The sequence below is a fragment of the Artemia franciscana genome, chromosome 8, assembly GCF_032884065.1.
Source record: "Artemia franciscana chromosome 8, ASM3288406v1, whole genome shotgun sequence".
Taxonomy (NCBI): Eukaryota; Metazoa; Arthropoda; class Branchiopoda; order Anostraca; family Artemiidae; genus Artemia; species Artemia franciscana.
In genome coordinates this window covers 24,025,481-24,052,773 of record NC_088870.1, presented here as the reverse complement: position 1 = coordinate 24,052,773, position 27,293 = coordinate 24,025,481, and the positions used below count along the sequence as shown (strand labels likewise).

Genomic DNA, 27,293 nt, shown 5'->3' with positions numbered 1-27,293 from the left:
AAATAGCGAAAAGAACAAAAAACGACTGACTAAGAAAGTAGACAACCAGCACAATTAAACAAATATGTTTTATTTTCATAATAAAAATGGATGCACAAGAGGCTTACACGGACAAAGTCAGATGTATATAAAAAGTATGGCACACTATCAAAATGAGTTAGAAGTCAAAATGAACCACTGCTAAAAAATTGTAAAAAAGCGTAGGAAATAAAAAGCATACAATTCTCAATTTATTAGTTTGCATTATTATAATAAATGAAATATAACAAAAAATTCAACTGAACGTAAGGAGCAACGTAAAAACTTGAAACGAACAGAAACTATTCGGTGTATAAGGGCAGCTGCCCCTTCCTCAACCCTCGTTCTTTACGCTAAAGTCTTAAAGTTCTTGAAAACTACTTCCGATTCAAAACCAACGCCACTAGTGTTTGAGCAGTCTTTCTTAAAGAATCAGGACGAAAAGCAAAACTTTAGCATAAAGAACGGTGGTTTAGGAAGGGGCAAGCTCCCTTATATACAAAATAATTTCTGTTTGTTTTAAGTTTTAATGTTGCTCCTTACTTTCAGTTGAAAAAACTAGTTTTTTTTAATTTAATTTTTGATTGTTTTTCAAATTACACCAGGAAATCCCCCCTTCCTCGTGTAACATTTCTCCTGGAAAATTCCCCCGGAAAACCCTCCATATGCTCCCCCCCCTCGTAGAAAATGATCCGAAAATTTTCCACATTTTTTCCCAATAACAAATACTATATGTGGACAATACAGACAAATTGCAGAACTTACAGTCCTTCCCCCAGGGACTATGGAGGGCCAAGTCATCACCAAAAGCATAATTATTGGACATTTCAACTATGCTAAATCAAATACATATCTTTAAATTTTCATCATAAGTGTTTAGAGAAAAAAATGAGTGTGGGAGTGGGGGGAGGGGCTAATTTCCCTCCAATTTGTTTGGTCACTTTAAAAGGGCGCTAAAACTTTTTATATTGTGTTCGAAAGAGCTACCTTAGATAACACTCATCCGTGATCTTTATTCTGCCGAAAAATTCAAAATTTCACACTTTTGTAGATAATAGATAGAAACCTCTCCTAGCTTTTGATTGGTAACATTAGTTTTAATGAATTTTATATATTTATAATTCGCATAAAAAGTAAGCTGTTGTGAGTTATCTAGTCAGTTCGTTACCACAATATTAACGACTGATACTACTTGAACTGTAGTTAGTTTACAGCCTTATCTTAAAGACAAGGTATTTAGTTTTGGGACTCGAATCATTTCTAGGTCAAAATCAGAAATCAGAGCAAATAAATAAAAAAATCCAAAAAGAAATAACGTTTTCATCTTCTCTGTCGATCAAAAAACAGAAAACGATGGTTCATGGCAAAACAAAAAATTCGAGTCCCAAGTTCTGAACTATATTTTCTCAAGAAGATTAGTAAATATCTGCATCCTTATAACTAGCAATTAAACAGCTGTGATTATTTTACTATAGTATCACAACTAGCAATGACATCAGCTAATTCAGCAAAAATTACGGCATTTTTATGAAGAACAAGAATTGTATACTATTGACTGTAGCGCTAATTTTGCTAAAGGCAAAAAAGAAGAAAGATGACTGCATGAGATTTAGAACAGTAAATACCAGGAAACTTTATACTGTTATGTTTCAAAAGCCTGACATTTACACTTCATTTGATTGTTAATAAGGTATGTGAATTATTGGCAGAGCAAATATCCAGATATTTCACAAGTAGACATCCTTTTATCTATAGTGCACATTGAATTATCCTTACCCTGTTTTCAAAAAAACAAAAAAAATTTAATTGTTTCTACTTCTGAAAACGTGCACCGAATGCTTCCTGTTCACTCGAGGCAAGTTCAGACCTATCAGTATAAGTGTTTCACCCATTGTAAAAAACGGTGCAGTTTTAAGAATGCTACCTTTATACATAATAATAAAGATACTTCAAATCTAAAGGGATGTGTCATAAAGATGAGGGTATGTTGCACTGAAGATAGAGCTCTCTTTCTCTTGTGGGTTTAAAACCAATTGATCCATTGATCAATTAGATGTAGTTATATACTGTTATTCCTACATGGTTATACATGGTTATTATGGTGTGGCCTACAACAGGCCACACCAGATTTGTCTATTATTACTTTGGAATGTCTCTTATTCCCTTGAAAAGGAAACAGACGCTTTATACCAATACGAAAAATGCATGTGAAAAATGATCAGCTACACTTTAAAAAAGTGTAGCTTCCAGACCGAGAGTATATTTTCCCGTTTCTTTTTTGAATGTACTATTAACTTTGGTTTTTGGAAAAATAGAAAAAAACAACTTTGTTTCTTATTATTCTTCACTATTCGAGCCCCTACATAACAAAAATAACATTAAATGAAGTTCGAAATGAAAGTTTCAAAACTAAAATAGAAAAAAATTAAAGCATCATGTCTGAACGATTAAAACTATAACATAGATCTAATTAATATCACACTTCCGTTTAAAATTTTACGATATATGAGTGTTTTTATCTCAGTTTTTTTAAGATATAGAACAGCCGCTCATTTTCCTTTTTTTCTTCTCCTGTCGGTCTGGATTCAACTGCGAGTTTTTGATAAGTCGAACCACCTACAAGAAAAAACAAAATAAAAAGACAATTTTAAACTTTTTTATTTTATTTTTATCGTACTTGCAAAAAAAAACATTCTAAATAACTACCAATAATTCGTTGGGCTTTCCAATACGCAGATCTTATTGGTAAGCTCATGGTATGATTATTTTACCCGATGGCATATATTAAATTGATTAACTGACATCCTCTTTCTATTAATAAATTGACTATTTAATGGTATTATATAACAGATGATCTGTTAAAAAAGAATCTAAGTGTTGACCGCTTTTAAACAATTAGCCTATAAAACCTAATAAGAATGTTTGTAAAAATGATGCTGATTGGCGACGTTAGCAAAATCGCTATATGTTCTCTAGGTATCTCTTTTTTCTAATCGAAATACAAATTCCAGCTAAATTTGTGGAAAACTGAATATTAGGCGACGGCATAAAACTTATCCCTAACGCCCCACCCAATTGTAGGTGGATACCCTGTCGGTTGGGGTCCTTGGTGCAAATAAAGAGAATATAAAGAGAAAATATGGAAGGTTCAATATATAAGGGAAGCAATTTCAGAAAAAAAAGTCAAATTTAAGTTATAATACATTGCAAATAACTGAGCTTTGTACATCTGAATTTTAAACAATTAGTAAAAATTAGAGGTCAATTTGTAACAAGGTTATTTTAACTCGTAATGAAAGCTAAGATTGGAAAGGATGTAATATAAAAAGACAAATAAGTAGGAGAATCAAGGACCACACCCACCCTACAACCTCGAGATGTTTAGATCTATTCTCATTTTCGTGTAAATCCCACATTACACCTCTTGCAAACATTACATCTGAAGACAAGGCTTTGACTCCTCTGACAAAAATTGAAAGCCTTCTTTTCCTTCAACTTCTTCAAAATTATAACCCCTGTAGTATACTTTATGTAAGTGTTTCATAACAACATACTCAAAGACCTTGCTATTAAGACTAATTAGTATACAATACACAAGGAGGAATATTCAGCTAAAAGTCACCAGCAAGGATATGGAACAGGTCTTTAGAGTCCATAAATGTGTGGATACAATAAAGCAACCTCTGAATCCCCACTGGATGAAAACCAAAAATTCTCCCTTATTGCAGAAGTCATATCTAAACACCGACTCAAAATCCTCAAAGATTTTCAACGCCAACGATAATCACCTTGAGATACTAGACGGTCAATGTGGCCCTTTCGTCAAAGCACAGTTGTTGACAGAAGGTCTGCAAATGAACCTGAAAACATCCTCCGGAATTTCGGAGGATTCCAAGTAGCGAGCAGACGGTCTGTTATAAGTTGAGACTGGATCTCAAGTAATATATCAAGAACATAAAACCACTCCTTGTAAATCAAGTGTTTCGCTAATAAAGATACCAGTAAAACAACCTATGACTTAAGAGGCTTGGAAACTTAAGAGACATGAATATGTTTGGCCCCAGTCACTGAGTTTTGAGAGGAAGCAAAGGTAGTGGTTTGACTATTAGCTGCCATTACAACACAAGACAATTTCAAGCTCAATTTTCAATAATTAATACAAAGGTACACCACCCATGTGCAAGCTCCATTCATTCGAGACTAATTTTACTGATGGTTAGTACAAACAAACTGAACGGTTGCATCATCATTGCTGATGAAATAAAGAAAAAAAAGGAGTGAAAAAGTTTTGGCAGCGTAGCTTTGACAAATGATGGCATAATAGTAAAGCAGTGGTTCAACTATAAGAGCATCAACATTGCCTCATTATTTGAAGCAATGTTCCTTTAGACAACTACAAACGTCACGAGAGTAAGCTAAAGAGCTGCGTAAATGTTGTCCGTATCCATTACATTAGTGAACAAAAAAGTTCATTGGTGTATTGTCTTAATTAACATACTCATTAAGGTGCAGCCGGCAGATATCTGTGGAAACAAATGGTATCAGCACCTTGTGGGTCATTAAGGTAGAACCCACAAAACTAACCTTTCAGACTTCAAGACCAAAAAGCTAACTACCTTATCTCCACAAGTAACACAACCCCAACATCACGTGCGACAGCTGCAACCACACTATGAAAAATATTTTTTTCTATATCTTCATTAAAAGTTAAAAATAATCTCTGCCCATCGGCTCTCTATATTTTCTTGAAGTGGTTCAACTACATCTGCTTCTAGAAGCAAACCCCTCCAAAAACTGAGCTTAAACTCTAGATGGTAATCCCCATGAATATTAATTAAGTTCCAATAAACTCTTCTGATAGGTACAGACGACAGGACTTCAGTTTTTTACTCAAAGAGGTTGAATCGAGCACGGACACAGAGATCCATTATATCATTGTTAACCAGGTATTCTCAATTAAACCAGGCCATCAAGTATTTGTGCTGACGGCCAGAGATTTGGAAACCCTCTTTTTTCCTACTTGATTATAAGATCAAGTACAGACGTTAGTAGGGTAGAACTGTGGGTTTAGTTCTCCATTCCTACATAGTATGGTTGGGATCCAACGTTTCCTTCTTATACGTCCTCCAGATTCATTAAAACCAAGCTTCATCTTAATATTTGTCATGAAAAGTAGAGTTGACTGTTTAGTTACATTCTTTATTAAATTCACATATAGGAAAAAGCCTTTACCGTTTTCTTAGCTGTAACCTAGTGTGCAACAAAGAACAGTCATAAGGTTTTCCTAAGCTATCATCCTTACTAATGGAAAGCAAGCCGTTTTAAAATGTGTTTCTCTTCTTTTTATAAAATTGTTATTGTATTCGTTCTTCTGTTTGTAACTGTCTCTGCTGCTAGATTCTTTCAATCCTATATCATTTTTGTTTTTATTCCACTGACGGTTCATTTTATTCTTCACTCCTGCGCCGCTTCGTTCGCATGTTCCTATATTTTAACCCATTCTTGTTCCTGTATTCGGTCTTCTTTCCTTAGATTCAATATTCGACAGCGGTATGAGGTCATATAAACTGTTATCTGTTTTTCCATGAAACGTACAGCTAATAATTTAGGTACGTAGCTTACTAATATTTTTAAATTTAGACGGAAATTCAGAACTAATGATATCTTGCTTCCTTGATAGTATTTTTTTTTTTGTTCTAAAAGATTTTTGTTCAGCTCTAATCTTGAAATTTTTATATATTCTTTTAAAACCATCTAATACAATTTTAAAGATGTAACTATGCTCTTAATTTTTGTCTTTGTTGTTTCATTTGTGTCTGTTTTCCTTTGCCCCTTCTTTTATTTATCTTTTCCTCTGTTTAATCCTTTTCTTCGTTCCTGTTTTTGTTGCGTGTGTTCGTTTCGGTCTGGGTTTGACCCATCCCCGAAATTTTAGTCCAACTCGTCAAAACGTAACAATGTACATAAACAAATTTTGATGTGTTTGAAAGTTTTCTTCTGTACCCCGGGTTTGTTTCTGTTTTGTTGCCTGTGTTCATTCCTGTTATGGCTCCTGTGTATTTAAGACTTTGAATCTACCTAAATTCTCATTTTCCTATCTTTACTAAATGCATGTGGGCTGTTTGACCTTGTGTGTTTGTAGCACAAATGAAATAATTTTTTTCGGTGTCACTACTCAAGTAATCAAGGAACGGTTCAAGGTCTGGTCAAAATAATTAATATGTAATAAGCAAGTTCACCTCCAATTAATTCATCTCTTCGGCTATGTGACTTCGTTTCTCATTATAAAAATATTTTGCTTTCATTTAATATTGATCTCCAAAATCATTTTTCAAAGCTTGTCAACTCAATCCTCCCAATTCGTATCAGCCAATCTCAAGTGTTATCGGTGGAATCTGGTGTTACACTCCGAGCTCTTAAGCAAGTGAATAAGTCTGAGTCTCTCGATAGTGATGGTCTTTGCTTCAAGTTTTTTGCTTATGATTGTCCTGAACTGCTGAAGCATTTGTAGTTATTGTTTCAGATGAGTTTGGCACAGTCCATTGTTCAGTTATTTTATGTATGTTGGAGCGTATAATACGCTCAGGATATTTTAAGTATTGCAAGTATTTGCTGCGTCTGCCTCGGTGGTATCGGAATCATACAGTCGTTTCTAAATTTGACATCGTTGATGTGCCCTTGCGACTGAAACATTTATCTAAAGATATATCCCTTAAAACTCGGCAAATGACTGGTGTTTTTGACCCTCTTTGGCCATTTTTTGAATTGAGATAATTTAATTATGTTGCATGAAGTGAAGTTATTCACCCACTTCAGTTAGGGTGAAGTGGAATGGTACTGTAGGGGAGTATATTCCTGTTAAAAAAGGCGTTAGACAAGGTGCCGTGTTATCCCCGAGCATATTTAAATGTGTTTTAGCTTCGTGTCTCCAACGTCTCCAACCGTCAATTTTTTACAATGATAATTTAGGCATTAGTCACGTTGCATATGCTGATGATGTTCTGCTTCTTAGCCGGACAAAACATAGTCTAATTACCAACTTTTACCGGCTTTCAGCCGCACTATCCACAGTAGGCCTTTCAGTTAATGTCTCCAAATGTGAGTTTTTGTGTTTGGGGAGTCCTCCACCAGCATCACCTCTTTGCTTGGGTTCTTCAACTATACCATGTTCAGCAAGTATTAAATGGTTGAGTCTCTCTTTTTCCACGTCACTTTCGTCTACTTGCTCCGCTATTACGTCCAGCGTGCTGAAAAGTATGCGGGTTGGATACGCGAAAATTTCACCAAATTGTGGTCGATATAACCGAAAAGGACTATGCCGTCTTTATTCTAGTTTTTGTGCCCCTGCTGTTTTTTTTATCTTTCTGGTTTTGCTTTCCTCCTTCGCAAGAAGGATACAAAGAAAATACGCTCAGGATATTTTAAGTATTGCAAGTATTTGCTGCGTCTGCCTCGGTGGTATCGGAATCATACAGTCGTTTCTAAATTTGACATCGTTGATGCGCCCTTGCGATTGAAACATTCATCTAAAGATATATCCCTTAAAACTCGGCAAATGATTGGTGTTTTTGACCCTCTTTGGCCTTTTTTGAACTGAGGTAATTTACTTTTGTTGTATGTTGTTATGCTGTTATGTTATTTTATGTTGTTATGTTTTTTTCTTGTTTTTTCTTTTTTGTGTGTTTACTCGACAGTTTAATGTATTTTGTGGGTTATAAGTAAATTTTTATTATTATTATTATTAATAATAATAACTGTGCTGCCAAAAAACATAGTTTGTAAAAACTGCATTTTATTCGAATCCAATAGCTTTCGACTCTTAACTTTCAATTCGCAATCGAATGAGGCTCTGTCTTAGTTTCTTCACGATCAACCCTTCTATACTAAGTGGCCGGGAAACAAAAAAATACAGACAAGACACATGACTCTTTACTAAGTGCCTCCAAAAAGGTGCACTGGGATAATTCTACTGAAAAGAAATGAGCTTTACATAAAAAAATTACACAAAAACTACACAAAGCCTATAAAAACAATGGTATATGAATTAGAGACAAGTTAAAATTAAGTTCATGCTAAAACAGTGTTTCAGTAACAGTCAACCAATAAAAATGTTTGACTTCACACTATTTTCTAATCATTGTCATCATTTCAGATTACTGAAATAACGTCAAATAAGTAACATAGAGCTTCTTTTTTTTTTCGAGACCTCTCAACTATGTATGCTGAGTAGCCTGCTTGGTTTTTTAATATTTTAGAGCGAAAAATCAACGAACAGTCTGAAATGGCTAAAAATATAAACCCAAAACAAAAGGCGAAACAAAGGAAAAAAAAGTTATTGGTAAATTTGCCCATTTCTATCTTACGCACAAGAACGAATTAAAAAAAAAAAAACAAAAAACATATGATTACCATGTGAAACGCCGCATCAATATTAACAGGAGGATCCTTTGCACTGGTTTCCATATAGGGGATATTCAGTCGGGATGCCGCCTCTCGCCCTTGTTCTTCAGTGATGCGGCGCATATGCACCAAGTCTATCTTGTTTGCAACCAGAAGCATTGGAACTGAATCTCTAAAAATGAGTAGCAACACAAATAGTATTTACTTAATTGACCTCTTTATGATAAATACACTCTAAAAAACGACAAATTGTACAATGATCGTGGTAAAAAAAAAGAATTAGAAACAATAACTCATTATCCAAATGTATTCTCCCTAAATGACACCTTCCTAACTAACAAGCAAGCTTTTTGGAGAGTAAAGGGGGGACTTTAAGGCCTTTGCCCCCTTTACTGTTCGTAGTCTCAAGATTAAGATAATTTCTTAAACCCTATTGGCTTGCCATAACATAAAGAAAGAAAACGATCAAAAATGACGTTTTTAAAGCCCAAATGAAAATAATGAAGAAAACACAGAAAGCGTATATTTCGTGAGAACAAACGCCTCTCTTCTTCAGCGCAAACATAATAATATGATTAAGGAAAAAAAAAAAACAAGCACGGAAAGTACAACAAAACCAATGAAAAAAAAAACGCCAAAAAATTAAACAAAATTCAATAAAAGACCAAAAATTAAAAGAATTAAAATCCAATACCTAACAAACAATAAAGTTAATTATTCGCCAATATCCGCAATTTGCAAAAAATCCAAACAAATATGAACTGCCATCGACGGATACTAAAAACAACAAAAACATTGTTCGTTAGTATCCCCCCCCCACCAGAAAAAATCTCCCCTAAAAATGTCTGTATACTTACGGATAAAACCATCCTCAAAGACATAGTTATTAGATATTTTGACTATGCTTAAACAAAATGGCTATCTCAAAATTATGATCGGGTGAATTATAGAAAAATGAGCGTGGGAGGAGGCCTAATTGCCCTCCAATTTTTTTGGTCACTTAGTGGGCAATAGAAATTCTAATTTCCGTTCGTATGAGCCCTCTTGCGAAATTCTAGGACCACTGGGTCGATGCGATCACTCCAGGAAAACAAAACAAAAAAACATATTAACACGCATCCGTGATCTTTCTTCAGACAAAAAAAAAATATAGAATTCCACATATAGGCAGATAGGAGCTTGAAACCTCTACAGTGGGGTTCTCTGATACGCTGAATTCGATTATGTGATTTTATAACTCTATGACTTTTAAGGGATGTTCCCCCTTTTTTTTAAAAACAAGGTTCTCGGGCTCTTAACTTTTGATGGGTAAACTTATATATTTAAAATCATAATAAAAATCTGATTCATTTGATGTATCTATTGGTATCAAAATTCTGTTTTTTAGAGTTTCGTTTACTATTGAGCCGGGTCACTCCTTACTTACAGTTCGTTAGCATGAGCTGTTTGATACAACTAAGGTAAGTGAAGCAAGGTCAAACAGTGCTTTGCTGTTCTGTAGTTTCTTTTCTTTCTTTAATAAAATACTCTAGCCGAACTCTGAAACTTTAAAATTGATTTAACTTAAGGAACGCGTAATTCCTTGCTAATTGTACATCCTAAAGTATACCATTATAAGCTTATACTTTACAATCTTTTCTTGTCAACAAATTGTTACCCGAACTTCAAATAAAAGATACTTTGATTTCAAGATTAACTTGACGTGGAACGGTGAACATGCTACACCGAACAGCAAAAATTAACTTTTCACAACCGTTTTGTAGGTGGAAAAAAGCAAAAAAACTTATTAAGCAAACAAGAACTAGCAACATGAATTATATCTATTAAAATTAACCATAGTTAACAGGGTACCTATAACAATATTTATGATATGATCTTTAACCAAATAGCTTCTTTTTTCCTTCATATTTCATTTTGGTATTTTACATGAGCCGAGAATATTATCCGCCCTTAATTTATTAATTTAAATAATATCAAATAATGCAGTCTGAAAAACTCCAAAAAGTTGCGTACTGGCTACACAGCAAATCATTTTGTAGTCAATCATGTCAGGCAATGGCACTGGAAACAGCTAAAACCTTATACTTATGTGACTATTCCTGGCGAATGAGGTGGTTTAGTGGGAACACATTGATGCATACCTATATGTTACTCAAGTGTGAAGTAAGAAAAAAAGGACCAAAGTAAGCACTTTTCCACCCCCTAGACGAACGGGCAGTCTGATCTTTAACATCAGATAATGCGTTCAAATATAATTACATTACTGAGGCGGTTGTTTCCCGATAAAATCGAAGAAGCAACAACAAACTATGGACTCCTACATTCAATACACATATTAATAGCTAAGATTAAACACTTCTCTTAGGTTAGTACATAAAACAAGCATTAGCAAATCATTCCTAAAAATTGAATTTCAGGCAATCAAAGCCATACCATGAAAAAAGACTCCAATATTCTTAAAGATTTGATAAAAAAAGATACCACACTTCATCTTGGAGATATTACTTATCCTTATACAAAAAATTAAGCAAGAAAAGACGGGGTTTAATTTCAGCAAAACAGTGAACAAAAAAAAAAAAAAAAACACTTTAATTAACAAATATTCCGAAGATTTCGACCCCATGTCCGAGAGTCTTTCTCAGCAAAAAAAAAAAAAAAAAAAAAAAAAAAAAAAAAAAAAAAAAAAAAAAAAAAAAAAAAAAAAAAAAAAAAAAAATCCAAGCTCTTACCTAATTCTGACCCAAAGCTGGGAAAAGTGTCAACGGATTGTAGCTAAACTAGTAATAGTCTCCACTTTTAATAGATTCCAATTTTTACACTGAATATTGAGAGGAGAGTAAGCCATGGTTTCACTATAGACATTTGCTTTGGTTTTATTTTTATGTTCTAACATCAGTACTGGAACTTGTTTTAATGTGAGTTATTCTTATTTTTTTTCTTCTTCTTTGTGTGTTTAGTTGTCGTTTTTTTGTCTGTTATTTAAAAAAAAAATGATTTTTCGTTCTTTTCGTTTTTTTTTCGCTGAGAAAGGCTCCCAAATGTGAGGCCGAATATTCGGAATATCTTTTAATTGAAGTGTGGTAATGTTTTTATTTTTTGTTCACTGCTCTGTTGAAATTAAAACCCGTTTTTTTCTTGCTTAATTTTTCGTAAATGGAAAAGCAGTATTGTCTAAGAATTTATTTACTTATTGTGATCAGCCTTTTGGTATCAGATACGACCCAAAAATACATTTAGGGGAGGATACGGGGGACAACTGCTTTCCCCTTTAACCCTTGTGACTTAAAACTTACAAAAAGTTGAACAAATAAAGAGATACATTAAAAAAGGGCATAACTGATTTTTATACAGTCATAGACATGGTCAAAATGGCACGATCTATAGTATAGGTGCATGTTTTTACCACCCAGGGGATTTTCGTAGTTTTTTTTTTCAGTTTCTCCCCATTTTTAATTTTCACTCACCATCCAACTAAATATGATAAAGTTTTATTAAGCAAAGGATATACAATCGGATTGATAATAATGATATATATTTTTTTAAAATAAACTATTATTAATGTTACAAAAGGTGCATTAATACAAAACACAACGTTTTTGAAAGAGTGCACATAAGTACAGATATATAAGGCTTACCCTGATTTGCTAAAACTTTTCAGTAAAAAACTGAGTAGTTTCTTCAAATATAGAACGCAACTTTTATTGACTCCTGATTAATTACCAAACCCGCTACTAACCTCATTTCCTACTTTAACTGGACCAATTTTATTGCCGTACATAGCATCGTAAAAGCACCCATATAGTTCTATAGTATTAACCTATTATTAAAATTTGTTGAAAATACATAAAATGAATAATATTCATTTTATTTAGCCTACCAATAAAAAACAATGTCAATTAAAAAGAAATGAATTAATTTTAAAAACTATTTCCACAAAAGAGGTCTTTCAAAAAAGACTGCCCTAAAGTGTACCAGGGTTTCATCCAGGTCTAACAGTAGGTTTACGTTACATCTCTAGTCATATAGGCTCGTTTCTTAGCGAGCGTACATGAACACAAATGTATAAGTCTTATTCTGGTTCATTCACACTTTTCAGTAAAAAAATTGAGTAGTTTCTTCAAATTAATGTGCCCATGATCAAAAGTACTGGCGAAAAGTATACCAAGGCTTCTCTCCAGATCTAACAATAGTTTTTTGGCAAATTTATTTTCCCCTTGGTCACTAGTATAACCCAAAAGCATACGAGGTTTCTCTATAAATCTATCAATAGGTTTACATTACAAAAGAAAAAAGGCAGATATAACTAGAGGAAAAGTGATTTAAAGATCTGAAGCCATTTTAAGTAATATTTCAACTGAAATAGAACTTTTCTAAACAGCCATTCCTCTTGATCCTGTCCTAGAACCACTTAGCCATTCCCCAACAGACAGCTTCTTTTATTATTTTTCTTGGGTGTTACTAAATAGAATTTCTTAGAATCGACGGTTATTTTCCTGAAACACTGCCAAGTCTATCCTATTGTAGATAGCAGCATTATGGAAGATCAACTGAATAGAATCAACAATAAATACATTGGGGAAGATTATAGAAAAGTTGTTAACACATTTTGTACCTATCTTTAACTCGCTGAACTTGTGTCCGGAATTGATCGATATTATCAAAACTCTGTTTATCTGTCACTGAGTAAACAAGTAGAAAGCCATCTCCTTTTCTCATGTACTGCTCCCTCATAGCACTGAATTCTTCTTGACCTGCTGTGTCCAATACTGGAAAACAATATAGACTTTGATCAAACATAATTTGCTAGGGTAAAGACACATAAGTTTTAGCTGCTTATTTTCGCAAAATACGTCTCACACTATAAAAGAAAAGAAGAAGAAAAAACTTAAAAAAAGAAGAACTGCCCGCAATATCACTCCTTTTTTAACACTTTTTAATGTCCCATTTTCATTTTAAAACAGCTACAAAAACTGGAATTATTTAACAATTCACTTGCATACCAATGAACAGCAACCGAAATTGTGGATTTTAGAAATAAAAAATGAAGAGAAAAAAAAAACAGGATTAATTTAAATAAAGCAGTTGGAACAAAACAAAAGATTAAAAACACAACAACAAAAATTGAAATAATAAAAAAGATCAGAATATTTTGACTTCATGTCCAGGAGCCTTTTTCAACAACAACAAAAAAAAATAAAGAAAAAGAAACATAAAAAATTCATCTAAAAAATTGACAACTAATACACAAGAGAAAAAAAAAAGCAACAAACAAATAAATACAATTCACATATTAAACACTTCCAGAACTGCAGATGCTGTAATTGTCTGACTAATAGCTGAAAAGATAGACAAATGTCCCAAGTACACACAGATAATTCTCCTCTTTAAAGTCAGATTGGGAAAAAATGCAAAGTGCCAAATCCACTTTAAAGTGGATTTGCAATCTGGCTGTAAAGAGGAGAATTATCTGCGTGTACTAGAGACATTGGTTTGTTCTGTCGGTGATTAGTCAAACAGTTACAGCATTTAAAATTCTCGAAATGATTAAAATATCTTATATACCAATCTAACTTTAAAGAGGAGAATTATTTGTGTGCACTAGACACATTCGTTTGTCTTGTTAATGATTATTCAGACAATTAAAGTATTTGGAGTTCTGGAAAGTTTTTAATATGTGAGCTGTATTTATTTGTTTGTTTTGTTTTTCTCTTATATGTTAGTTGTTGTTTTCTATAAATGATTTTATTTTTAAAAAGTTGTTTCTTTTCCCTTATTTTTTCCGTTGAAAAAGGCTCCCAGACGTGGAGTCGAAACATTTTGATTTCCTTATTATTTGAAGTTTTGTTGTTGTTCTTATTTTATCTTTTGTTCTGTTCCGCTGCTTTATTTAAATTAAACCCACTATTTATCGCTTAATTCTTTGTAAACAGAAAGGCAGTGTGGTCTAACAAATTATTTAAAAATAAAGAAATGTTCTAAGGACATCCACGATGCAAACATGGATATCTTGGGCATCTAAAGAAATGAGCTATACCAGGTGTCCAAAAGCAAGACGATAAGATTTGTGTATAAAACAGTCTATATGTTCCTTCAAGAATTTCTAGTAGCAGTAATAGTCTCTAATTATTAGTAGTAACAGTAGTAGCAGCTGTATTAATAGCAGTAGTGACAGGTACATTTTGCCCTTTGGTCCACCGAACATCCCACTCATGATACCCCTGAAGTTCCCTCTTGATATGATAAGATGTTCGAAAAATATTGCTGATACACCCGTATCAGCAATCTATATACACATAGTATATTTTGATTTAGTTCAGCTTTCCCCTCAACGTTTCCTCTTATATTTTTTTTCAATATCCTCAGTCATAGTAGCACTCGCTACAGAAGTGATAGCTTTATTGATAGTAGTGGTAGTAGTAATAGTATGTGTGATAGCAATAGAACCAGCAGTAGCTGTAGCTGTAATAGCGTGCAAATATTGCCTTTTTGGTCAACTGATCATTTTCGTTATCATTTCCTGAAAATTGTAAATTAATATACTGAGTCATTCCTGACTTACACGCTTGTTACAATCCATATATACAAAACATTTTTTGATTCAGTTCAACACTCCCCTCAACATTCCCTGAAAGACTCATCTTAATCATCTTAATGCCCTTCACAATTTGGGAAAGTAGAAGTCAAACATGCATACCTTTTCTCAATAACATATTCTATATGTGAACAATGAACAAATTCCATAACTTGCAGCCCTAGCCCTGAGGCCTCGGAGAGGGGGGGGGGATGACATCCCAAAACACATAATTACTGAGTGTTTCAGCAATGCTGAAAAAATTGAGATCTCAAACCTTTATTTAGATGTTTTTATGGGTAATGATGGGCGTGGGGGGGATTGGTTTCTCTCAAATCACTTTGACTCTTAAAAAACTCTAGGGGCTGTACCAACCCTGGAGGCATTGTTATATGAGTTTTTAATTGTTTTGAACAAAATAGCTATTGCAGAATTTCAATCAGATGCATCCGTTGAAAAGAAGGGCAGTTGGGAGGGGGAGGGGCTACTTGACCTCCATCACTATTGACTCTTAAGAGGGAACAAGAACTTTCAATTTCAACCAAATGAATCACCTCTAGAGTTTATAAAACCATCCCTTCCATAAGAATATTAAATGCCCAATGGACATAATTTACCTGTACCCTCATGCTCTGGTGGTTTGTATCAAACTCAAGGGCCTTGTTATATGATCTTTGGACTGCTTTGAATGTAAAGATTGTCTCAAAATATCTATTGGATGCATCTCAGGAAAACACAACATGTTTTTGTGCGTGGGGGAGGGGGGTACCTTCGCTCTGATCATTTTGACGCTTAAAAAAGCGCATTAGAATTTCTGATTACCAATCCAAATGAGTCCCCTCTAAAGCATATGCAACCACCCTTTCTATAAAAACCTTATTAAGCCCCCAGGGCGTAATTACAACTCTTGCCCTGAGAGCTGTAGGGGGGGGGGGTTCCTCGCAGACATGGTTTCTGAAACCTTCAACTACAATGAATAAAATTGTTATCTCAAATTTTGATTGGAGGTGTTAAGAGAAATGATGAGCGTGGAGGGGGGCTGATTGCTCTCAAATCATTTTGACTCTTAAGAAGGCCACTATAAGTTCCAATCTCAAATCAAATAAACCCCATATGAAGTTTATATGACCGCCCATTTCGTAAAACCTTATATGCTCTCATGGCATAGCTTACAACCCTATCCCCGGGGCGCTGGGGGTGTGTCAACCCTAGAGGCATTATTATATGCTCTTTGGACTATTCTGAACAAAATTGCTATCTCATAGTTTTGATCAGATGCTTATGGTGAAAAGAGGGGTTGCTGGGGAGGGGGAAGGCTAAATGCCCTCCATCACTTTTGATGCTTAAAAAAGAACTAGATCTTCCAATTTTCAACCAATGTTTCATATACCTTTTGCGTGATCGATTTACCTTTACTAGTATATTTGTCGTCATTAGTTTTTATTATTGTTAATAATGTACGTTTCCAGCATCCCTTTGTTTTGTATAACGAATAATCAAATAAAAAATAATAGTAATATCATGTATGTAAAAATTTACCATCTAATATACACATATCTCCATCCACTTCACAGTGCTGCAAATAGCTATCTTCAATTGTGGGGTCATAGTCTGTAACAAACAGTTTCTGAAAGAACTGTATTGTTATGGCACTCTTTCCAACACCTCCATCCCCAACAACAACAAGCTTGTATCGAACCAACTGTTCATCGTTGGGTATGGACGACATCAATGAGCCTGAAAAGTGTATATATTATCAAAATAAATATGACAATAACATGATAGTACTAAATATACGATGAAGAGTAGAATACAAAATCGCAAATATGCCTTTATATTTTTCCTGTATATGCTTGTTATCCAGATAAAGAAAAAATATGTTATCCTTCCTTATTTCAGTTCTTTTGTGCTTTGCAAATTTTATATTTATCATACCTTCATTATTGCAGAGAACAAAAAAAAAAAAAAAAAAAAAAAAAAAAAAAAAAAAAAACGGAAAAAAGTGATTCTTCCCAGGAAGCATGCAAGCAACCATGAAAATGAACAACAGCATTAACCTGATTCATAAAAAAATAAATAAATAAACAATTTTTTTTAACAGCAAGTAAGGAGCGACATTAAAACTTAAAACGAACAGAAATTAATCCATAAATTAAAGGGGCTGTTCCCCCCTCAACGACCCGCTCTTTACGCTAAAGTTTGACTCTTTCTCTCAAGTCTACTTTTTAAAACAGAAAAAATAATTTTAGCGTTAACAGCGGGGCGTTGAGGAGGGAACAGCCCCTTTCATATACGGAGTAATTTCTGTTCGTTTTAAGTTTTAATGTCGCTCCTTACTTTCAGTTAAAAGAACTTGTTTTTTTTTTTTATTGAATTTCTGGATGTTTTCAATCAATACATGTTTTGATTTTGGCTCTCCGCACGTGAATAATTAAAACGAAATTTGCATATTAATTTTTTTTGGTTAAATGGGTTTCTCAAAGTTCTGATCGGACGATTTTGAAAAAAATGGAGCGGGGAGGAGGCCCAGTTGCCCTCCAATTTTTTGATTACTTAAAAAGGCAACTAGAACTTTTGATTTTTTACGAACGCTTTTGTTAGTAAAAAATATACATAACTTACGAATTAACCTACGTAGCGAACTTCTATATTCGTATGTTTTTATTACGTATATGAGGGGGTTCGCCTCCTCGTCAATACCTTGCTCTTTACACTAAAGCTTGAATTTTTTCCCAATTTCTTAATAATGATCCCTGAATCACAAAGGCCGTAGAGAACATAGTTGAAATTGCTAAAAATACGGTAGGGTAAAGAGCGAGGTATTAGGAGGAGGTGAACCCTATATGCGCAATGATTTCTATCGTTTTAATGCTGCTCTTTACTTTCAGTTTCTAAAAATTTTTCATGTTTATGTTTTCATTGTTCTTTTTAAATAATACTAGAAAATCCTGCATGTATTTTGAACAAAATGGCTATGTCAAAATTTTTATCAGATGCATTTGGGAAAAACGATTTTTGGGGAAGGCCCTCTGATTACTTTTGACTCTTATAAGGGAGCTAAATTCAGATTTACAATTGAATGAGCCCCATCCGAAGTTTGTACGACCATCCCTTCCATATTTCAATATGGAATCCTTCCATCCTTCAATGTGCCCCTGGGGCATAATTATTTGCAACACTTGGCCCCCAGTTCTGGGGGAATATGTTATCCCTGCAGTTTTGTTGTATGATCTTTGGTCTATTTTCCACAAAAGGGCTATCTAAAAACTTTGATCGGACGCATTTGAGGAAAAGAGGGTTGGGGGGACTAATTACCATCAGATCACTTTTGACTCTTAAAAACGAAATTATAACTTTAAATTTCTAATCATTTGAGTCCCCTCCGACGTTGATACGACCACCTTCTCTAAGAAATTACTCTATACAAACCCAGGGCATAAGTTACAGCCCTTCTCTCGGGATTGGGGGGGGGGGGGGTAGGGGGAAAGGGATGAAATTCATTAAGATTCGATCACCCACTCTTAAGTTAAAAAATAACTCAATTTTTCTAATTTTTCCTCTCCCTTCACACCCCCCTCCAGATGTTCGAATCGAGGAAAATGACTTTATTAAGTCAGTTTGTGCAGGTCCCTGACACACCTACCAATTTTCATCATCTTAGCATGTTCAGAAACACCAAACTTGCCAAAACACTAAACCCCACCCCCTACTCCCCCAAAGAGAGCGGATACAGTTCGGTTACGTCAGTCACGTATCTACGACATTTGCTTATTCTACCCACCAAGTTTCAATCCGATATCTCCACTCTAAGCTTTTTCCAAGATTTGCGGTTTCTCCCTCCAGCTCCCCCCAATGTCTACAGACCTGGTTGGGATTTGAAATAAAAGCTGTAATACATGTTTTCCTTCTAATTATCAAATTTCATTAAGATCTGGTCACCCGTTCTTAAGTTAAAACTACCTCAATTTGTCTAATTTTTACAAATTAACAATCCCCAGCTCCACCAAAGAGAAAGAACGGATCCGTTCCAATTATGTAAATCACGTATCTATAACTTGAGATTATTCTTCCCACCAAGTTTCATCCCAGTCTCTCCACTCTAAATGTTTTCTATGATTTCCGGTTTCCAAGATTCCCCCCCCCCTCCAACCCTCTATGTCCCCGGACCCGATTTGAATTGAAAATCGAGCATCTGAGACATAAGATTCTTCTATATCAAGTTTCACTAATATCTGATCACCCATTCATAAGATACCTCAATTTTCGCGTTTTACAAGACTTCCGGTTTTCCCTCCAACTTCTCCCACTGTCACCGAGAGTATTTTTCCGAATTACTCCCCCTCCCTCCAACTCCACCAAAGAGAGCGGATCCGGTTCGATTATGTCAGTCACGTATCTTGGACTTGTGTTTATTCTTCACTCCAAGTTTCTTCTTGATCTCTCTGCTTTAAGCGTTTTCCAAGATTTCCGGTCCCCCCCCCCATTGACACTGGATCCTGTTGGGATTTAAAATAAGATATGTGAGTTACGAGGTCCTTCTAAGTATGAAATTTCTTTAGGATCCAATCACTCCTTTGTCAGTTAAAATTACCTCATTTTTTCAATTTTTCAGAATTAACCGTCCCTCCTTCAACTCCCCCAAAGAGAGCACATCCCTTCCGGTTATGTCAATCATGTCTCTAGGACTTGTGCTTATTTTTCCCACCAAGTTTCATCCCAATCCCTCCACTCTAAGCGTTTTCCAAGATTTTAGGCTCCCCCCAATGTCACCGGATCTGGTCGGGATTTAAGATAAGGACTCTGAGACATGATATCCTTCCAAACATTAAATTTCATTAAAATCCGACCACCCATTAGTAAGTTAAAATGCCTTATTTCTTCGATTTTTTTCAATTTAACCGTCCCCCCACTCCCCCCCCCCAGATGATCGAATTGGGGAAATGGCAATTTCTAATTTAATCTGGTTTGTTTCCTGATACGTCTGCCAAATTTTATTGTCCTAGCTAACCTGGAAGTGCTGAAACTATAAAAACCAGGATAGACAGACTGACAGACCAACCGAAAGAATTTGCGATCACTATATGTCACTGGGTAGATACCAAGTGCCATAAAAAGGAACGTAAAAAAGAACAAAAAAAATTCAAGCTAAATAAGGAATAATATTAAAACTTAAAAGCAACATAAATTATTCTGTATATTAAGGGGGGTGCCTGCTCCTAAATACCTCTCTCTCTCTCTCTCTCTCTCTCTCTTCACGCTTCTTCTTCTGTTTCAGAAGACTTGCCTTTTCAATCGAGGCTATTTACCCCCTTTACTTTTTACTCACTCTGTGAGTTGAAATGAACTAATGCAAGTGGTTGTTCCTTATTTAACTTGTATTGGCTAAAATCTGATTAGGTATCGCTCAGTAAATATTTTGATTCTAGAAATTGAAATATCAGAGAATATACATTGAGTTCAGTGCTCTGTGTGCAGGTATGGTCAGCAAGCAGTACAGACATCAGCATATTACATTCAAATAGGCAATGATCAGTTGTTTTATTTTTTATATTGCAATGTCTGCAAATGGGGGCTGAAGAAAAGATACATTATTATACAGTCTCTCACCCATAGCAATATTGAGGGATGGGAGACTCCACATCCCACCTTCTCGTTCATTTTGGACCCATCAACAAAGAAAGGGAAATGGTCTTTATATGTAATTGTATAAAATTCAGCAAAGTTTTTCTGGATTGAAGCAGTGGGGGTAAGTTCTTTAGTACACTTTGAGAAATTATTGTTTAAAATGGGAATTGGGAGGAGTGAGTGCTATGGACTTTGCTGGTACTGGAAGTTTCTTTTGGGTATTGGCAAACTCACTTGCAATGCTTCTGTACAAGGATGGATTCTTAACAAGTTATACAGGGTATGTGATTGGCTTCGATTTTTGACTGGTAATTTATTAAAAGAAGTCTTCGTCTTTCATTTATAGTTGATAATCCACTCTCAGTAAGCAGGAATTTAGTACTTGCTGGGTTCCTAAGACCAAATATAAGGTGGATTTTACGATTTTGTGTTGTTTCAATTTTTGCATCCGGGTCTTTGCACAAGCACTGTTAACAATGAGCCCACAATCAATTTTGGGTCTAATTTGCGATTTATCAAATTGGAGCAAAGTTTTCTCATTACAATCCCAGGGTGTGGATAGAAGTCGTCTTGTTATTCTGATTTTCCTATAGTATTTGTTTTATTGTATTTGTGATGTGAAGGTGGAAATTGAGGTAGTACTATTCTCTTTTTCTATTGTTATCAGTTTTGTCATGCAGCACTAGGAGACCAATCTTTGATTTTCATGGGAATGATTACCTTAAATCTTAAATTACCTTAATTTGCAGCTTGGAGTGATATAAGGATGATAGACATAAAACAATATTCAGTGCAACCTTATCAATAAATGTATACCCCCCACACCCTGATTTACACAAGAAAAAGTGATATTATGGATACAGTGTGGAATTTCCATAGACTTTATTTTTTAAACAAAGATACAAAGGGGAAGGTAAGTTTAAAACTATCTATCTGGTGGCATCCCCATTTTCCTGCCTATGATTTTGTTTTGGCTTTATGTGGCCTGCTTTTATCAATGATGTTTATTAATATTAATTAGTGAACCCACTATCAAATCAATGTGATAGAAATCATAAACAATATTTCAATAAATCATGTGGTACAATTTTAGTTAATTGATTTCTTGTTATCTCAGAAAGGGTTTAGGTTAGAAAAATGAAACTTTCAGGGATGGGTCTACAGGATAAATATGAATAAAATTTGTCCTGGAAAGGTATTTTAAAGTATTCATCTCCACCCTTCTCTCTCTAGAGGTCCCTGAAGTTTGCCTACATGACAGATCTATGCCTATTAAAATTTTGACAAAACAACATTCTTAATTTTCAGTTAGGCTACTAGGCTAGTTGCTTTTCTCTGCCTTTAGTCCTGAAAATTCAATTCCTGTCATTTGAGTAGAATTTTGAGCCATTTCAATGTTGTTTTTTTTTTCAAAATTTAGGAAATGTATTTGTATATCATTAAAACCTTATAAAATGGAATTGAGCAAAATTATGAAGGTGAAAACAATTTTGTTGTACTTCAAAAGCAGAAGATCTATTTTGCAAGGTTTCACTTTTATAACACACATATTTTTAAAGGTCATTGAAGGTAAGGGTCCTCTAGAGGGAGGAGTAGAGGTAGTTGCTTCAAAATACCTTCCTGGAACATACTTTAGTCTTTAGATTCATCCCTGAAAATTTCATTATCCTAACCTAAACCCTTTCTGAGATGGCAAAAAGTCAATTAACTAGAATTTTACCAAGCTTGGATTAGATGGTAGGGGAGGAATGGGGTGGTGGTCAGCAATCTGCTGGTGGTTCCAGCTTTTACTAATCTAAATTGACCATTTGAGTGCAATTTGTCATGACACAAGTGATTTTGTCATGAAAAATTTTGTAAAGTACTCTGAGCATGACAAAGAGGTGAGATAAATCAAAAGACACCTTGTATTGCTAGGCTTTCAAAATGGTACACAAAAAATGGTATACAAAAATGTACACTTTTAGTTTAGAGGTTTCTTGCTATCCTGAAAAGTAGTTGAGTTGGGTAATTTAAACTTTTAGCAATGAATCCTGGGCAAAAAACAAACTCTAAGATGATATTGCCAAGAGTTTCATTTTCCTAACCTAGATGATATTGCCAAGAGTTTCATTTTCCTAACCTAAACCCTTTTGAGATAGCAAGAAGTCAATTAACTAGAATTTTACCAATCATGTAGGCTATAGGCTAATAAAAGTTTGAAACAACAACTTAAATCTTACTGAATTGAAATCTAATCAAAATTATAAGCAAATGAATGGCAAGACACCTGGGCCTCTTAACTATGAGATTGAGTAACCTGTGCTGTGGGAAGTGAAGGGAGATATGTACTGAAGCATTAGTGGTGAATCTGGCTGAAATGACTGGCTCTATAGGTAATGTTACCTGTAAGCAAGCCCACTTTATACATTTTTAGTTTGACCCATAGAGGAGGAGGGTCAACCAGAAATGGATGCCCCTCAAGCCATCCCTGTTTGACAGGTAGGCTTAAACAGCATATATTAGCTACAGTCTTAGGCCTAGCCTATTAGGAGTTTGAGGGTAGAACCTGGATTTTTTGTTATGTTCATGTAAACAAGATAAAGCATGGAAGATAATAGTTGTCAATCCAAGAACTGGATTCACAGACTCAACTCACCTTGATCAATGTATTTTTTCTGGGTGTGTTCCAGGGACTTACTGTAGTAACCGAATGGTTACTATTTCCGTTCCTAGCGGGAAAATGGTTACTGCCCAACCCGCTGGGAACGAGAATAGTTACTGCCGGCAGTAACCGCAGTAAGTGATTTTCTTACCGTGCTCAAAAGAATGGTTAGCGCAGTAAGTACATAATTCACCTTCTTCAACAAAAATCTCATTCAACAAAAAATAAATATGGACAAGAATGAAGTAATGGAATATCAAGTTATTTGCTTGGAAGAAGGTGGGACAGTGATTTTGCAAAAGGAAGAGGGATCTGAGCCAGGTTAGTAAATCACCATATTTTGGGATCAACATTAAAGGACACCCTGAGTAGTAGACTATCTATTAGCAAGTAGGTTAAATCAATGAAAAACTTATTATTTAATTTAAAGCTTTCCATGTTTTCTGGCATATCCAGGCATAATTATTACCTTAAATTGCCATTTGGAATCATTCTAAGGATTGACTTCTTCCAGGTAACATTGAGGCTCCATTAAATTGCCACATGGTAGCATTTGAAGCATTAACTCCTTTTAGGCTCTGTAAACATGCCTAGGTGAAGTATTACAGATAAGTTGAGGATTTACGGAATGCCAAATCATTATTCTGAGACTGTCTTTAATCCTATTGAAGAAGTAGGCTAGGGTAGACTATTCAGAGTCTATTCCAAAGGATGTTAATTTTATCCAGTAAAATTCTAGTTGATTGACTGCTTGCTATCACTGAAAGGGGTTAGGTTAGGAAAATGAAACTTTCAGGGATGGGTCTACAGGCTAAAGTATGTCCTGGGAAGGTATTTCAAAGTACACATCTCTACTCATTCTTGCTCTAGAGGGCCCTGATCTTTGATGACCTTCAAAAATATATATAGCTGAAATTACATGTTTCCCATTGATTCTGCCAATCTATCCCTCAACCTTTAACTCCCTGTTAATTGAAGCAACTGTAACAAAGCAAGAATGGGGGAAAAGGTAACAGGTGACAGAATACATTGGAACTACATAATTTTGGCTATATATTTGCACATTAGGCAGTTTGGAGGTAAATTATAGTATAGAGATGCATGCTTTTCCCTTTGGTATGTAGGCTAAGTAGAAGGTCACTTGTACCTGATGCTGTCCATGTTGTTTTTAGTTGGATGGGAAACATCCAAAGAAAGTTTCCTTTGAAAAGGAAAGATGAGAATGCCCAAAAGTGAGATTGAATTTGTCAAAGCTTGGAGGTTTGCCCCTTCAGTCTGTTTAAAGGAAAATGGATTCATAATTGAAGCTTTGTTCATTTCAATCTTAAGGGTGACCTATATTTGTGACAATTCATTAAATGGTTGTAAAGGGGTACTTTTGTTTATTCATTTGTCTTCTTTGTTTTCTAACAGTTTTTGTAATCTTTAAATTGATATCCATCTCTTACAAATTTTTATTGATACCAGAGGTTCATTTGCAAGTTTTCACCTACTTTGTAATCCCTGGTCTCACAATTACATTTAAATTTACTGAAGCTAGGAAACATAGAGCTACTATCTATTTAAAGAAAATCAATGGATATAAGTAGGTTTTATTGTATTTAAGCCCTAGGGCCATGGCAATTAAAGACAAATTAAAGAAGATTAACTTTAAAATACTGGACATTAAATAAGCATGATAATCACAAAGAAAAACAAATAACAAAATTATACTTCTGTGTTCAGTTGCCAACCTGAGCAACAGTCATAATTTTTTTAAATCTTGCAGAACATTCACCCCAATTACATTCACAAGCTATCTCTCATGACCCACACTCTTGTCCATACATCCATATTTCAGGGAAATAGAAGGACCATCATACTGGTATTCTTCATTTTTACTTACATTTAATGGGTTTGAAAGAAAGTTTCTATGGCTAAGTCAGTAGGCCAGTAAAGGACCTGGTGGTCCTTTAGCCAGGTAGTGCAATAGGAAGCTAGGGACCAGCCAGCCTATGCTCTTGCATGCCCTTCCTTCTTACTGTCCCTAGATTTTCATCTGTACTCATTTAAAGTTAGGCCAATTCTAGCTGAGGTTAGTCATATCACCAACCCCTATCCAAAACAAAATAAACTGACAATGCCAGGAATTAAACCTGGACCCCTTGGGCAAAGCATTCCAGCCCAGAGCGCCTACCACTTAGCAAGGAACACAAATTTGACCAGAGAACAATAATTATTTAAAAAAAAGTAGAATATTGAAAAAAAAACTTGCTATAGTTGTCCCACTACTATCCTGTCAATGCTATAGGCCCATTTTATTTAGACAAATCAATTTAAGACAGGTATCAACAAAACTCCATCAGGGATTGTATATGCTTAAGATACAATCAAGCTATTTGAATGCTTAGTTTTGTGATATTCTAGTCTTGAAATAATAAAAAAAGAGAAAAAGTATATGATCTATTTATTTTTCACCAGCTCATTTGAGCAAAATCATTTGTGACAGCCAAATGCCCGTGGTTGGCTTAGAACCTCTCTAAATGCTCTGAAACAGAAGGAATAAAAAAATTATACTAATCAGCATTAAACTGTCCCTTAAATTTAAACACGTGCATTTAATTCGAAAATGACGCTACTGCTAGTCAGCTTACTGTGCCGTTCCCACTGGCTCTACTGCAGTTAGAAATGGGCAGTTACCGCGCAGTAACTGCAGTTACTGAAAAACCGTCAGCTGGAACCCACCCAGAGGGTGTGTTCCAGCTGACGGTTTTTGTGGCTGAGCTCTTGTGGCCTGAGCTCAGGCCACAAGATCAATAGTTGTTCGTCTTCTACAATTTATTTGTTCGATGTTCATTGCTTTCAGTGTTGCCAGAAGCTGTAACAAAAAACACGCCATACCCTTTGAAAAACACTCCAAAATCCGCCCGAGGCTTTGAAAACCATGACTGCCATTATGGCCAGTTCCTAAAGTGCTAAAATTGCCAAACATTTGTGTGTTTCACACTAATTTTCAGTACTATAATCAAAAGCAAATATTTCGCGCATGGCCCACCAAGTGTAGTTGGATTAGTTCTAGATCATTTTTTTGTGTTCAGTTATTTCAACTTGTGTCTAATGTTTTGAAACAAAAACAGCAAAAAGGTGGTCCTGGTTAAATCAAATTTTGCAAAATCTCTCGAAACAAATACGGAAAAATTTGGTTTACACTTCTTATTAATTCCTCTGTCTTTTAAAAAAAACCTCAACATTTCGCCATCACAAAAAGAAAAAAAGTGTATCACGAAAGTATTACAAGTTAAAGCACGTGCTACAGTGCTAAACATGATGAAATAATGCTGAAATAGTTCTTTCGTGCTAAAGTCAGGCAAAGTTTTGCCCCTAAGCTAACCCTACTTTTACCTTGCTTGTTTACTCTAGCAAAAACGTACAAGGGACAATGTCAAGTGAATTCCTTTTGGTAATTTTGATTAAAAGTGAAATTTTTTAAGTCTTCCTAAAGCTCTCCGTCTATACCTTAAACCTTAGATCCGCCTTGCCACCAGAGGAACCCAAGGCGTCAACGACATTTAGCCAATCTGAATTAGGCAGCTGCGTATATGTCTGCTCAATGGGGTTGAAGAAAAGCATGGATAATGCGCAGATTAGACTAGTATGTTCGTCGCAAAGTGCTCCGAGTTCTTCCCCGTCTTCAACTTCTGTTTGGGTGCCTATTTAAAGTCGATTTTTGAATCTGAATGTCCTGCATGTGGAGAACATGGCCCAAGTATCTCCACCTGCGAGCTCTAATGATGTCAGTCACCAGAGGCTGGTTGACAGTTTTGCATTTTTTTTTCATTTGTGGTTGTGTCTGACCAATGAATATTCAGAATTATTCAAAGACAAATGTTTTCAAATGCAAAGCTTCTCCTCTCTTGTTGTTGGTTCAAACTCAAGGTTTCAGCGGCGTAAAGAAGGACCGGGATGATGTTGCTTTTAAATAGGCGTAACTTAAGCCGGGTCAAGTGATTTTTTGACTTCCATATGTGCTTGAGCCTATTGAAGGCAGCGTACGCC

The 27,293-nt window shown here is 35.0% G+C and overlaps 1 protein-coding gene across 2 annotated transcripts; it reads right to left on the bottom strand.

Annotated features, from left to right (window-relative positions):
- Window positions 1–54: 54 nt before the first annotated feature.
- Window positions 55–26,170, bottom strand: LOC136030173 (ras-related protein M-Ras-like). Of its 2 annotated transcripts, XM_065708911.1 has the most exons (6): window positions 26,039–26,170; window positions 23,253–23,273; window positions 16,529–16,726; window positions 13,031–13,184; window positions 8,428–8,590; window positions 55–2,634 (listed from the first exon to the last, which is right to left on the bottom strand). In XM_065708911.1, the coding sequence occupies exons 3-6, from the start codon at window positions 16,716–16,718 to the stop codon at window positions 2,548–2,550; spliced, it is 594 nt and encodes a 197-aa protein (XP_065564983.1). In that variant the 5' UTR covers window positions 16,719–16,726; window positions 23,253–23,273; window positions 26,039–26,170; the 3' UTR covers window positions 55–2,547. The 2 variants fall into 2 exon arrangements, with proteins under 2 accessions (XP_065564983.1, XP_065564982.1); XM_065708910.1 differs by lacking the exons at window positions 23,253–23,273; window positions 26,039–26,170 and adding an exon at window positions 23,163–23,199.
- Window positions 26,171–27,293: the final 1,123 nt, after the last annotated feature.